Below are 16,005 nucleotides of genomic sequence, written 5' to 3'. Positions count from 1 at the left end.
GAATCTAAGACAAAAACTAGAGATAGAGGGTAAAGCTAAAAAAATATTTCAAGACATAAAGGCTAAGGGGCACCTGGGTGGCTCAGTCAGTTAAGTATCAAACTCTTGATTTCAGCTCAGGTCGTGAGCTCATGGTTCATGGGTTCGAGCCCCACATCCGGCTCTGCGCTAAAGACAGCTCAGAGCCCGGAGCCTGCTTCAGATCCTGTGTCTCCCTCTCTCTCTCTGCCCCTCCCCCACTTGCACGCTGTCTCTCTCTCAAAAATAAATAAATATTTAAAATATAAGCAATCTTTAAAAAGAAGTAATGGCTGAAACTTCCCAAGTTTGACAAGACACAAACCTACATATTCTAGAAGCTAAATAAATTCCAGATAGGATAAAAACAAAGAAATCCACACCAAGATACACCATAATTAAACTTCTGAATACTAAAAACAAAGAAAACAAATTTTGAAAGCAGTCAGAGGAAAATATGTTATTTTAGGGAAAAACAATCAGAATGACCATGGGTTTCTCATCAGGAACCATGGAGGCCACAAAGAAGTGGTACAGTATTTTTCAGGTGCTCTAACAAAAGGACTTAACTGAGAATCTTATACCACAAGGAAGTCTCTATATACTCTGTATACATCTCTATCACTCTAGATCCCACATTATTTTTTAACAATCAGTTTATATGTCCGTCTCCCACACTAATCTTTAAGCTTCTTAACACCAAAAACCATGTCATATTCATCTCTGCACCCCTTAGTACATTGTCAGTGCCTGACACAGGAGATACTCAATAAATATTTGGTGAAATATAAATAAATCTGCTGGTAAGAATATTATGCAGTTACTATTACTTATATTCTGCCTTATTAAAAATAAGTACAGGGGCACCAGGGTGGCTCAGTCAGTTGAGCATCCAACGGAACGCACGCTTCGTGAGTTGGAGCCCCACGTCAGGCTCTGTGTTGACAGCTCAGCGCCTGCAGCCTGCTACAGATTCTGTGTCCCCCTCTCTCTCTGTTCCTCCTCTACTCGCACTCTCTCTTTCTGTGTATCTCAAAAATAAATAAATATTTAAAAATAATAATATTAAGTAGAGCTGCAGTAGTTTTGCCAAGGCCCAGGGCTATCTAGGATAGTCTATCCTCAACGGCTAATGAGTAAGAGAGCAAGCAGTTCAACTGTTCTTTTGCGCCCAGAAAAGACAGAGAAGGGAGGCTGTAGACTGCAGACAAGCACATTCTTACCTGCCGTCTCTGATGAGCTCTTCAGCTGACTCAATTAGCTTATTAAGTTTCTTTACTTGTTTATAGTGTGCAAAACACCTTTTATGATCCTGGTCCAGTTTAAGACATTCACGAACTTCACTGCTCATGTATTTAAAAACAGGAAAATACTCCAAGTCAAAATAATTAATGACTGGTTTTCCACAATACAGAAATCACATTAAAGGTATTTTTTGCTTGTAACGATTAAACAAAACACACTGACTTAACAACTGACCATATACTTTTACATGTGGCATTGTGCCACACACACGTATTACCTCAAATTATAATAACTTAAGTAGAACTATACATTAAACACCCTATTTTCTTTCTGCAAATATATCTCTATTTTAATAAGATAGCTCATGAAAATAAACTATGTGGAAACAGAATAACTTCGGGAAAATACAAAATATACAAATAAAGAATATAAAAACAACCTTAACCACAGTTTTAATTTAAAATTAAAGTCTTTAAAAACAGGATTATCATCTTACTGCCAACAGTGAAAAGAGGATGAGGACGAGATGTGTATGTCACTAGAGCTGACCTGAGGGACAGTTCATGGTCTCCTAGTTGATAGTACAGTGTGCTGATTTTATAAAAAGCCTCAGTATTATCATTCTTCAACTTTGATGCAGCTTTTAAGTCACTTATCGCTTTCCTAGGTTCCCCCTCTTTTATGAAACATTCAGCTCGAAGTTCCCGTAGTTCTGCATCCCAAACACAAACCTTGAGAAACAAGAGAACTAGACTTTAAGAAGCAGTAAACTATGCACACTCATACTTCATCCCGTGTAGTTTGCTGACACACTTATCAACATGAAACCATCTTCAATTACTGTGATTTCTATATCGTAAAGTATTAAAAAGGCTGATACAATTCAGATGCGACAAAATAATTTCTCCAAGGATATCTTCAATTCTAATGGGGGAAGGGATGTATACGCTAACAAGGCCCCTTTCCTACTTCCTTCAATTATATAATTTTAAAACTCTGAAAATAAGAATACATGGCATTACTATTAGAAGGCTGCTCCCAGTGAAGCACATCTGATTTTGAAAAGAATATTCTTTAGTCAGGTTTTTGTACTTAATCAACAATTCTAATTTCTAGTTCCAAAACATAAAATCTAGGTTCTCAACCTGCAAAATACTTCTATTCTACTAATAACTAAATAAAACTCTCTTTTGTAAAATGTTGTCTCCTTGAAATTAAATTCTCATACCACAAAAACAAAGAAAAGAAGAGAACAATGTGAGAAGGTGGAGGCTTCACCATTTCCACTTTGTCAAAATGTTTATAAATGCATGAGTTTTTTTTTTTAATGTAAACCCAAAAGGTCACCAATAGGGTCTGTGGAAGGATCTTTACACATTTCTTAGAGCTGTTCTAAGGTCATATCAACTTTTCACATATTTTAGATACCAAAATCAACACGTACATAAATTAAATATCTTGGCTAATCAAGTAGGTAAAAATGGTTATCTAAGTCCTGGAAGATAAAAATTATAACTTTATGTTTCCTTAACAAATCATAAACAAAATAATTTAATAAAACATGAATTCCACTTGACTGTATCACACAATTTCCTCTATAAAATTATCAAAGAAGCACCTACTCTACATATGTTAAGTTTCCTGACATGATTAAATGCCATTGTACATCAAAGTGCCATGAAAATGATAAATAAACAAGAATTAGGATTGCTCCTACTTGAATATCTCAGTAGACTTCCTTCTGAAACCATCTGTCATTAAGTCCTTCAGAGGCAAGGAAACTATAGACTGAGCTCTTGTCTTGACCTCTGGGGCTTGTCAACATTCCATCTGCTTCTTCCCTATAGACTTCTCACTCTAAACCTTCTTCCCCTGAAACATTACTTTTCCTTTTTCTTCAACCAGTTCTTTCATCTTTCACCCCCTTTATCTAACTTCTAGAATTCTCTCCATCCCCCCCAATGCAAAATCAAACAAAAACAGTAAAGCAAGCAATGTATAAAAATGTGTAACTCCCTTTCCACAGCACATCGAGTACATTTTCTGCAAACTCCAGTTCCAAATTTTGTTCTACATAAACACCATCTCTCACTTAAGAGCTAAAAGCCCAAGGACCAATGTGATCTTATCCTCTCTAGGTTGCTTGTGATACATAACATGTCAAAGTGCATGAATGTGCCTCAGAGTAAAACACAGCATGTGTCAGGCTTGCCAGCTGCAATGTCTAAGAAACTTACCTCTAAAATCTTATCAAGGAAGATTATAGCAGCAGTATAATCTGAGCTTTCAAAAGCATCAAGCGCTTGCGAGCGCAAACGCTGCATTTCATCAGATTTCGCAAGTTGAAACTGGGCTTCCTTTTCTTCATTTTCACTTGGATTAGATTTGAGCTATAAGAATGAAAAGAGAAATTAAGCAGGGTTTTTAATCTCTTAAATCTAATACCCATAGTACACACAACGATCTGACCATCGTAAATACTTCAATTCATCAGGGGAAAAAAGGGTAAGAGACGCTGGCAAAACTGGCTTGTGCAAGAACTTGAGAGCATGAGAGTATGCTCAAGCATGCTTGAGAGCATAAGAGCACCTTTACCTCCATTTGTAAGGTACACAGGAGCGAGCTGTGAAATGACCTATGGTCCCCGCACCTTCCTAGGATGCAAACACACTTAGGACTGTGAAAGAGCAGAGATGAATGAAGTAAGGAGAGCACCCTCCTCACTCTTAGGTTAAGCTCTGCGGAGTAACGAGAGTTTCATGTAGTGGGCCTTCTAGTTCTATTTCCTAAATGTGTATTTTTAAGAATAAAATGATTTTACCAAAATAATGAAAAACATAGGGAAACTGAGGAGATGGAAGTATTTTTTAGAGGTTATAAAACAAAGATTTGGCACCAGAGGGGCTAAGGTGTAATGAGTAAGGAAGAATTTATGGGGGAAAATGAGAATAATACTTTATCACAAGGCTTCTAATGGAGTTTTAAGACATGTACACATTGTCTCTCTTTTTTAATAACTTTATAAAGGTATAATTTATACCATAAAATTCATGCATTTTAAGTATGTGATTCTGATTTTTAAGAAATGTACCAAGTATGTGACCGCTACCACAGTTTTAGGCCATTTCGGTCAAACTTTTAAGATCCCTGGTGTCTGCTTACGGTTCATTCTTGCTCCCAGCCCAGCCTAGGCACAGGGACTCTGAACAATTTCTTCCTCCATATGGAAAATCTTAACCTTAATGGCTTAGAAAAATTGAGTGCCTACATTTAAAAGCTATTGACTTGGGTGAGGGGGGGACTTTTTTCATGGCAATTATAGTTTATATGTAATAACTTCTGAAATCTAATATTCTTACCAAGATGGGAATCATAGTTGATGGGTTCCAATTTGGGGTGAGGTAGTGCCAATGGGAGATTATTTCTAGAAATGTCTCTCCTTCAACTGACCGATCATACTGCTTCTCCTTTTAGTGGATTCATTTTTTAAAAAAACACCCTACTAGCTACCTGGTAGGAGAGAACACTCCACATGAGAAACCTTGAGCATATTATTTCTTGGTAGAAGCTCTACATTTCTCCATTTGGTTTTCAGGATACTTAAGGTATTCTGTTTTGTCTGTTTAATCTGTTTTGTCTGTTTTAATCTGTTTAATCTGTTTTTGTCTGTTTTGTCTGTTTAATCCTTAGCTTTGAAGGAATGGACAGGACTCTAAGTATTCATAGGTAACTAGGAACTCACAACCTCAGCTTGCTCTGGCAAGGACTGTCCCTGCATGACTGACATGCAACTGTCCCTGCATGAATTATCCAGCTGAAGGGAGCTGCTGAGAGGCCATGGCATGTTTATCTATGACTGTTCATAGTTAACTGTTCATGTTATCTATGACTGTTTCATCATCTTAGGGCTGGTCTTGAATACTTCTGCCAGACCACACTGGAAGGAGGAAAATGTGCAGGCACTATCACTTTGCTCTGGGTAAAAGTAGTTTACTGATAACTTGTTTCCTGTACGTATACTACCACTCCTTTTTAAATAGGATACATTAGAATGGATTAGAGATTGCCTCTTGTATGGAATTTGCACCTTTTCTCTCTCAAACTTTACAGTCTAATCTCTACCACACAATTTTTCTTGCTGGAAGGTGAGAGCGGGTAAAGTCCTAAAGCCTGAGATTGAGGATGGAGCTCAGGCTCACTTGGTGCTCAGACAATGGGAATGGGAATGAGAAAGAGGGGGTGAGGTCAGGTCGTCTGGAGCTCTTTGAGGCTGGAGGGAACTAGAGGAGGGAGGAGATTCTTGCAAGGAGGGAAGAAAGGAGTCTGAGACTAAGGACTTACTTGTAACTCTGAGGACTTTCAAAGAGGGTTAAAGGAGATGAAAATTTTCACTCTTACCACAGGCCGGGCTCCTCCAAGATATTTACATGTAGGGATTGGACCCTGCTAGCATTTCCCTCTCCTTTTTTCACATTTCTTGATATCCCTTCTCTTTCTTTAGTGTTTCGTATTTCAGACCCTTTCAACCAAACCGCTACCTATGACAATATTCTATTTCTTATTTCTTACCGTTTACTGCGATCACTGAGCTTTTGGATATAAACCTGTAATAGCTATGGGATGGGGGGCTTATTAAAAGGGGTGAGCTGCTCTCTAATCTAATCTAAATACACTCCCATTTCTGGGATTTCAAATGAAAACTACAGGTTGGTAGTGGTGGTGGGCAGACTTCTAAGATGGCCCCAAAAGACCCCCAGGCTCCTGGAATTCATACCTTTGTGTGATCCCCTCTCCTACTCCTTTTAAGAAACAGACTGTGACAAAGGTGACAGGACATCACTTCCTTAGTTAGGTACAAAACACTGTGACCTCCATCTTGCTAGCACTGACTCTCTTGCTGGCATCTCTTGCCTTCTCACCTGCTCACTCTGAGGAAGCAAGCTGCCTGCTGTGGGATGCTTTATGGGGAGACCCACAAAAGAAGGAACCAAGGGAAGCCTCTGGCTGACACTCAGAAAAAACAAAGGCCTCAACCTAACAGCTCAAGAGGAATTACATCCTGCCAACAACAAAGTGAATTTGGAAGTAGTTCCTTCACCAGCCAAATCTTCAGATAATACTGCAAGCCTATCTGACACCTTAACTGTAGCCTAGGAGAGACCCTGGGGCAGAGGACCCAGCTAAACCTGCCCAGATTCCTGACCCTATGAACTGTAAGATCCCAAAGGCAGGAAGCTCTAAGCTGCTAACTTTGAGTAATTTGTTAAGCAGCAACAGAGAACTAATATAGTGGTTTTACCATTTTTCAATGGCCAGGTTGTGAATATTTCCAAACAGATTTTCTACATTAACGTTTTAAAATAAAATCTAAATAGGGAAAAAAACAAACCCTCAGCCCAAACCTTGGCTTTATCACTTACTATCTGTATATTATTTGCATTTTCTTCACCAATAAAAGGGGAATAATAATGCTTACACCCTGAGGAGCAGTCATTGAGAAATCAAAAGGACCACCACATAGCGAGTATTCCAAAAAATGCTAATAAAAATTCCAAGCTCCTTTTTTGAACTTTCTATAATATATAAATTCATAATGAGTACAGGATGCAAGACATAATACACACTCTAAAAGGCCATTCAATTTATTTATCATTGCATTCCATACCAGCCAACTTGAACTGGATGCCTTTACAATTAAAGTCCCAGAATAATAAAACCTTAATTTGACTCAAGGTCAAAATAAAATTAGACTTTAGCATAAAATATATTCACCAAACTGCCTGTTGCTCAAGAAATTAATCTTCCAATTCTATTAAATTTAATTATGGTTTTAAGAGGTAAGTAGCACAAGTTTACATTTTTAATTTGTTACTATTTGATAACATGGAAAAATATGTAATATTTGAGGTATATTGCAATATTCTCTAGCAACTCCTAGAATTTGCCTTCACCAATTCTTTCCTAAGTCTTTAAGGGATCTATACAAAAGTAATACTAATTTGAATGTCAATAAAAAGCCCCAGTTTTTGAAAAATAATTATATCCAAGCCAGGGAATAGGTGATTGAGTTAAAGTATTCTAAGTCCCCTGTAATTTTCTGGAGGAAGCTAAAGATATTGATTACCTGTAAACCTTAGTAAGCATGGATGTTGAAATTCCTGAAGTAATGACTAAGAGAAAAAGATATTCTTAAGGACTATCTTCACTGACACAAAAGAAACAGTTGGATAAATAGAATCTAAGAGAAATAGACACAAAAGATGTAAAGTTGCATTTCTTATACCAACCAAGCCAGCAAAAATACTACTGATACCAAGTGGTATTGAAGTTATGGGGCTCATAGAACCCCCCTAAACTGCTGGTGGGAATATAAATTGGAATAACCACTTAACGAGACAGTGCCAAACTGGCCAGGTTTAAAATGCCCATAACTTTCAAAGTAGCAATTATCCTCTTAGGTATATATCCTATAGTAGTGATTCTCAGTGTATGATCCAGGGACCCTGGGGAATCCTTAATACTCTTTCAGAGGTCTGTGGGGCCAAAACACATACGGATAAAAGACACAGTACCCATTCAAAGTGCAGGCTAAACTAATGGATTTCATTATGACAGAGTACTACAAGTTCACTGGCAGGATTTCAGAGTCCACATTGCAACTAACCAATAACAATTACTGGAGTTTTGGTGTAACATCAAAGAGTATCCACAATTATATAAAAAGACTATTAAAACATTCTTCCTTTTCCAACTGCTTATATGTATAAACCACATTTTCTTCAATAGTACTTCAACCAAAATATAAATCAGATCTGGGAATCTGATGGTCTTCAAGTAAGCCACATATTAAAGAGATTTGTAAAAATGTAAAACTTACCTCATTAAACTTTTTGTTTTTGAAAATATAGTTAGGTTGCATGCAAAAAAAAATCTATATTAACATAATGGGTTTGTTACTTTTAAATTAATAAGTATTTTTTAATTTCTAAAATTAACTTCTAATCCCATAAATATTGCTAAACAAAAGGTTGACTAGTATAATGGGATCCTGAGAGCCATCCTAAGAACTGCTGCCCTAGAGGGGCGCAGCACGTACAAGGAAAATGAGCAAGAACGTTCAATGAACCTGACAAAATATAAATTCAAATATTTGTGAAATTCATAAATAAAACCTACCAGAAATGAAACATGGAAATGTGAGGATAGGCTAATTTCTCACAATTATAACACAAGAAAAAAGGTATCTTCGAGATTCCAAAACTCTCTTGTTCCCTCATACAATTTTCATCAAACGAACACCCTTTTCATGTCCCATCTCCTCCTAGCCTCCCTAACTGTTCCATACTATGGTAGTAATCGCTTCTCTCTAAATGCCTAAATCACGTAAGAAACCCTTAACAAGGAAGTAACCTAAGAAATCATCTTGCCCAATCAACTCGCACTTTGTAAATGAAAATACTGAGTCTCACAGTATTGACAGGATAATGATAACTTGCCCAACATCACACAGCTAATCAGGAGAAAAAGTGAGGTGGGTCTCCCAACTTCTAGTCGTGTTCTTAATTCTTAATCTTATCATTTTATCCAAACTTATATGTCACTTCTTATAAATATCTCTGTGCTATTAATTTTTTACATATTTAGCGCTTATTTCCTCCAACTAAAGCATAAACTGCTAAAAAACAGGACATATGCCTTAATGCCTACATTGCATGCCTATCTTTCTTTTTTCATTTATACTATTACCCATGAGCTAGATTTTACTACCCCAACTTTAGATAAAGAAATTGAATGATTATGTAACTTGCCAGAAGTCTTGCTTACTTTCCAACTAAGGTCTGTATCTCCAAAGCGCATGTTTTGGATGATGGTGATGATGAAGATCAATCATGACAGCAGAAAACATTTACTGAGTCCTCTCTAGGTTTGAGGCAATATTCTTAAGCTAAACCAAAAGCCCTAAAGGGCATTTTGGATTATCTCCATTTTACACAGGAGGAAACTATGGCTGAAAGTCACTTCCAGAGCCTACATTCTTAACCGCTCCCTCTTACATGTACACTGACGCCAAACAGGCAACTGCCCACCTTACATCTCCAGCGTTTCGCTAAGAAGAATTCCACGTCCCATTCCCAACCCACTGCCACTGTCACTGTCACCATCCCATGCTGTTCAAAAATGGCTCCTCTTGGGGCGCCTGGGTGGCTCCGTCGGTTAAGCGGCCGACTTCGGCTCAGGTCATGGTCTCGCGCTCCGTGAGTTTGAGCCCCGCGTCGGGCTCTGTGCTGACAGCTCAGAGCCTGGAGCCTGTTTCAGATTCTGTGTCTCCCTCTCTCTGACCCTCCCCTGTTCATGCTCTGTCTCTCCCTGTCTCAAAAATAAATGAAACGTTAAAAAAAATTTTTTTTTAAAAATGGCTCCTCTTATTATTTAGGATGTTAGATTCCTCTTTCCTTGATGTAATTAGGAGTCCAACTCCATTTTACTGCTGCTATCTTTTAAGCCTCATCCTTCCCTCTTCCCTTTCTGCCTCACATCTAAAGCAAGGTGATAAAGCATACTTTGATTTCTCTCAGTGGAATGAGTCTTACCATCAGCCCATCAACATGACTGCACATGCACAAAAAAGGTCTAGCACGCTTGACTCCAGTTATTAACACCGTTGGTACTATACATACAGGTTTTCACTGCCAAAGTCTTCATGAAGTTAATGTATAACAGAAAGGCAATGAGCAGAGCAGTGTGATAATAAAAACTTGTGTCTAAGTCTCAAATAGCTCAAAATAAAAATATAAGCACAAAATAAAAATATTAAGTTATAAGAAGGCATTATTAACCAGCAGCATTTATTCTTTTAATACAGCATAAAATAATAACATCTTACAATTGATAGCTCCTTATATCTGATGAATTATGGCATATTTATACTATTACCCATATATAGCATTATTTCTGATTCAAAGAAAAAGAGAGCAACTGTAGCAAGCTATAGCACACATTGCTATCTTTATATTAAATTATAACCAAATTTATTTCATGCCTTTAAAAGTACTGCTCCCTTTTCTTCCTAGTTCATAATACTTAGTATTTTTTTTTAACTTTGGTTATTTCTGATTTAGCTAACTTGAGGCACCACAATCATTTTTTATGTACTAAAAGATTAAAGATGGAAAAAACAATGCCTAAAGTTATATTGATGCATTTGGTAGATTTATGTTAGTTTGTTTTCAAGTAACACAAACTACCAATGAAGAGTTTATTTATTAAAAATCACACCAAAGCTTTGTACTTAAATTAAAAATTAAATTGCAATTGGCACTGATATTTATCTAATAATATGGCTGCTCACCAAAAACAAAATGTGAGTTGCCAATTTCATCAAAATAAAAAATACCAAAATATGAAATAAACATTTAAACTGATCATTACCTTCACTGTATTTGGATCACATGGAACACTGCCTTGATCTAAAGATTTTTCACTTAAACCCAAAGCACTGATAGCAAAGATAAATAAGGAAAAGATAAAACACCGAAGTCCAAAAACAGATGAGTTTAAAGTGCATTTACTGTATCTTGAAGTTGATAAGAAGGAAGAATTTATAGATCACAAATCATTAAATAAAATGAGTTGCTGAGAATCAGGAAAATTTTTAAAACATTTTTTTTAATGTTTATTTTTTATTTTTGAGAGAGAAACAGAGCATGAGCAGGGAAGGGGCAGAGAGAGAGGGAGACACAGAATCCAAAGAAGGCTCCAGGGTCTGAGCTGTCAGCACAGGGCTCAAATTCACTAACCATGAGATCATGACCTGAGCCGAAGTCATACACTTAACCAACTGAGCCACCCAGGCGCTCCAGGATATTTTTATAAAAATAAGGGAGTCGGGGGCGCCTGGCTGGCTGAGTGGGTTAAACATCCAACTCTTGGTTTCAGCTCAGGTCAGCACAGAGCCTGCTTGGGATTCTCTCTCACTCTCCCTCTCTCTCTGCCACCTCCACTCATGTTGTCTCTGTCTCTCTCAAAAATAAGTAAACTTAAAAAAAAAAAAGAATAAGAGTGTCAAACCATATGATTATTTTCAACAGATGCAGAAAAAGCATTTGACAAAGTACAACATCCATTCACGATAAAAACCATCAACAAAATAGGTTTAAAGGGAACAGACTTCAACATAATAAAGACCATATATGAAAAACCCACAGCAAACATCACCCTCAATGAGGAAGAATGGAGAGCCCCTCCACTAAGGTCAGGAACAAGACAAGGATGTCCACTCTCACCACTTCTATTCAATATAGCACTGGACATCCTAGCCACAGCAATCAGACAACAAAAAGAAATAAAAGGCATAAAAATCTATAAGGAAGAAGTCAAACTTTCCCTATTTGCAGCTGACATGATATTATATACAGAAAACCTGAAAAACTCTACCAAAAAACTGCTAGAACTGATTAACAAATTCAGTAAAGTCGCAGGATACAAAATTACTCTACAGAAATCTGTTGCACTTCTATACATCAATAATGAAACAGCAGAAAAAGAAATTAAGAAAACAATCCCATTTACTACTGTACCCCAAATGGTAAGATACCCAGAAATAAACCTCACCAAAGAGGTGAAAGACCTGTACTCTGAAAACTATAGAACACTGATGAAAGAAACTGAAGATGATGCAAAGAAACGGAAAGACATTCCATGTTCATGGATTGGAAGGACACTGTTAAAATGTCTATACTACCCAAAGCAATCTACACATTTAATGCAATCTCTATCAAAATACCAACAGCATTTTTCACAGAACTAGAACAAACAATCCTAAAATTTGTATGAAACTACAAAAGACCTGGAATAGCCAAAGCAATCTTAAAGAGGAAAAAAAAAAAAAAAAAAAAAAAAAAAAAACTAAGTTGGAGGCATCACAATTCCAGACTTCAAGTTATATCACAAAGCTGTAGTAATCAAACAGCATGGTACTTGCACAAAAATAGAAACATATAGATCAAGGGAACAGAATACAAAATCCAGAAATAAACCCACAATTATATCATCAATTAATTAATCTTTGACCATCCAATGAAAGACTCTCCAATGAAAAAGTCTCTTCAACAAATGGTGTTGGGAAAACTGGATAGCAACATGTTGAAGAATGAAACTGGACCACTTTCCTACGCTATACACAAAAATAAATTCAAAATGGATTAAAGACCTAAATGTAAGACCTGAAACCATACAAATCCTAGAAGAGAGCACAGGCAGTAATTTCTCTGACATCAGCTGAGCAACTTTTTTCTAGATATGTCTCCTGAGGCAAGGAAAACAAAAGCAATAATAAACTATTGAGGCTACATCAAAATAAAAAGCTTCTGCACTTGTTGTGATGACTACACGGTGATGTGTGGAAGTGCTAAATTACTATATCGTACACCTGAAACCAATATAACACTGTAAGTTAACTAATGGAAATTAAAATAAAAACTTTAAAAAATAAAACAAATTTAAAAAATAAAAAGCTTCTATACAGTAAAGGAAACAATCAACAAAAACTAAATGGCAACCTACAAATTGGGAGAAGATACTTACAAAAGACATATCCAATAAAGGGTATCTAAAATATGTAGAGAACTTATAAAATTCAACACCCAAAAACAAATAATCCAATTTAAAAATGGGCAGAAGACATGAACAGACATTTCTCCAAAGAAGACATACAGACGGCCAACAGACATATGAAAAGATATTCATCGTCCCTCACTGTCAGAGAAATGCAAATCAAAACTATACCTCACACCTGTCAGAATGGCTAAAATCAACAACGCAACAAACAATAGGTGTTGGCGAGGATGCAGAGAAAGGGGAACCCTCTTGCATTGTTGGTGGGAATGCAAACTGGTGCAGCCACTCTGAAAAACAGAATGGAGTTTCCTCAGAAAGTTAAAAATAGAACTACCCTATGGCCCAGCAATCACACTACTGGGTATTTACCCAAAGAATACAAAAACACTAATTCAAAGGGACACATGCACTCCTATATTTATAGCAGTGTTATTTACAATAGCCAGGATATGGAAGCAGCCCAAGTGTCCATCGATTAATCAAAGGATAAAGAAGATGTTTAAGAAACAGGACTGCCTGGGTAGCTCAGTCGGTTGAGTGTCCAACTCTTGGTCTTGGCCCAGGTCATGATCTCACAGTTCGGGGGATTAAGCCCCACATAGGGCTCTGCACTGACAACACGGAGCCTGCTTGGGATTCTCTCTTCCTCTCTCTCTCTGCCCCTCCCCCGCTCACTCTCATGCTTTGTCTCTCTCAAAATAAATAAATTTTTTTAAAAAAGATGTTTAAAAAACAAAACAAATGAGCAAAGGGGAAAAAGAGAAACTAAGAAACAGACTCTTAACTACAGAGAACAAACTAATGGTCACCAGAGGGGATGGGGGCGGGCTAGGTGGGTGATTAAGGGGATTAAGGAGTGTGCATTTGTGATAAGCACTAAGTGATTAAAATAAAAACTTGAGGAAAAAAAAGTATAAGACAGGCATATTTTCTCTACCCATCCTTCTCTCCTAAATAATTGTTCTCTGAGTTTCTATCTGAGGGAATAGCATGGACATGTAACCAATTTGAACAATCCAGAAACCCGGGCATCATACCTAATTGTTCCTTCTCCCTTAGCACAATCACTGCATCTCTCTTGATCCAACCTCCTAAATGTCCACCTATTTCTCTCAATCCCCACCTACTCCAGCCTAATCTTTGGCCTCCATAAAGTCACACTTGGACTACTTACTGCAACAGCTTAATTATCAGACTGTTTACTTCCACTCTCGTCTTCTTCCAACCCATTTTCCAGAGTAGTCTGGGTTTTACTGAAGCAAAACCCTGATCATGACATTCCCAGCATAAACCTTCCATGGCTATTAAACTAATGAACAAACACACACCCAGGTCCCAGCACTACATATGTCCTCTCTGCAATCAGACCCCTGCTTCCCTGTCCAGCATTCTCAAACCCCTACTCCAGTGGTACTAGAGGTGTCGTTTTCTTAAATGACAGGATGCTCACCGTCTGCCTGGATGGCCCTCCCAGCCACTTTGCTAACACAGATTCATTCATTCTCTTACCATTCAGACTTCAAGTACATCCTCCTTTAAAAAGGCCTTTCTTGACTCCAGACTCCCAAATCCCAGCTAAGTTAGGTGACCATTCTGTCTGTTCCCACAGGGCTCAATCACAACATTTGTCATATGGTATCATATTCACCAGATTATTTCTTACCCTAGTACAATCTCTCCAAAGGCTGAGACTAGTTTTCTTCATCAGCAATTCTCTAACACCTACCATTCTGCCTTGCAAATAATATGCACTCAAATGCTTACTGACCTAACAAATGACCACATGCACTGGCTACAGCAGGAGTCACTGATGGCTCCAAGACAAACTAAACCACGTAAAGTACTGATCAGGATTAGGATAGCTGGTATGGATCTGACATGATGCTCATTTACAGGACAGCCTCCAACAGTAGAGTAAACTGTACACCTAACAAAGAACGAGTTTCTCACTGTAGCCCAAAAAGAGATTAAGTATATTCAAATTTCTGTTCTGTTATGTAAAATGTAGTTGAATACATCTACCTGGTTGTATATAGCACTTTACTAGTATGATTAAATCTTTACTATATGTAACAGGCTCGTAAATGCTCCTAAATACCACAAAAAGTCCATTTAACTAAAAAATATATAAAGCAAACAAGTTATTATGGATCATCTATATTCACAAATCTTTAAAAATTAATAAGGATTCTTTAATTGCTAAAAATAAAATACAGTCATAACACAAAATTTATCTTTCCAAATGAGATCCAGAAATCATCTACTTTATGGTACCAAACTTTAAAGATAGGATGTCATCTATACAATTTCTATGCTTTGCAATGAGGAAAACAAGGTGCTCAGAAGGGAAGAACTTCTCAAAATCACCTTTCTTTCAAGAAGTACCAACGTTATCAGTTTCTTGCTTATCTTTCCAGAGGTTTTTGTCTGTATATAAGCAAATACATGTTTTCTCACACTTCTTAACGCGAATAACAACAAATGTTCTGCACCATGTGAAACACATACACATTTGAGTCCTGTGCCCATATTCGACAGGAATAGCCCTCAGAGCATGCATATAATTACTAATGACAGCAGAGAGCAACAGTACAGTGCATAAGAATGCAGGTTCTAGAATTTTCTAACCTACTTGCTTGCTACTGGTGTAATCTTGGGCAAGTCACCAAACTTCTCTGAACCTCTATTTGCTCAGCTGAAAATGAGACTACCAGTATGCCAGACCACAGAAGCAGAATAGCGATTAAGTGAAATAATCCATACAAGTCCTTAGCAATACACCCCGTGCATGCTGAGTGCTGTACAAACCACGGCTAAAGTACAAAAGTAGATCTAAAACCCAACGCTCCTTCCTGCCTCTTGTTCCAAAACTTGTCTTTTTTCTTCAGTATTTGTTTTATACAACTTTAAAACAGAAAAAAACTATAAATTTTCAACGTTTATTTATTTTTGGGACAGAGAGAGACAGAGCATGAACGGGGGAGGGGCAGAGAGAGAGGGAGACACAGAATCGGAAACAGGCTCCAGGCTCTGAGCCATCAGCCCAGAGCCTGACGTGGGGCTCGAACTCACGGACCGTGAGATCGTGACCTGGCTGAAGTCGGACGCTTAACCGACTGCGCCACC

At 37.5% G+C, this 16,005-nt stretch overlaps 1 protein-coding gene across 1 annotated transcript in view; it reads right to left on the bottom strand.

Annotated features, from left to right (window-relative positions):
- Positions 1–16,005, bottom strand: part of DNAJC3 (DnaJ heat shock protein family (Hsp40) member C3) — a 97,341-nt gene that overhangs the window by 40,261 nt on the left and 41,075 nt on the right. Inside the window, exons 5-7 of the mRNA XM_045480892.1 lie at positions 3,501–3,653; positions 1,813–1,994; positions 1,242–1,361 (exon numbers count right to left, since the gene is read on the bottom strand). Coding sequence (XP_045336848.1) covers positions 1,242–1,361; positions 1,813–1,994; positions 3,501–3,653 — 455 coding nt within the window. The remainder of the gene's footprint in view (positions 1–1,241; positions 1,362–1,812; positions 1,995–3,500; positions 3,654–16,005) is intronic.

This window comes from Leopardus geoffroyi, chromosome A1 (genome assembly GCF_018350155.1).
Source record: "Leopardus geoffroyi isolate Oge1 chromosome A1, O.geoffroyi_Oge1_pat1.0, whole genome shotgun sequence".
NCBI lineage: Eukaryota > Metazoa > Chordata > Mammalia > Carnivora > Felidae > Leopardus > Leopardus geoffroyi.
This window is presented reverse-complemented; position numbering and strand designations above follow the sequence as displayed.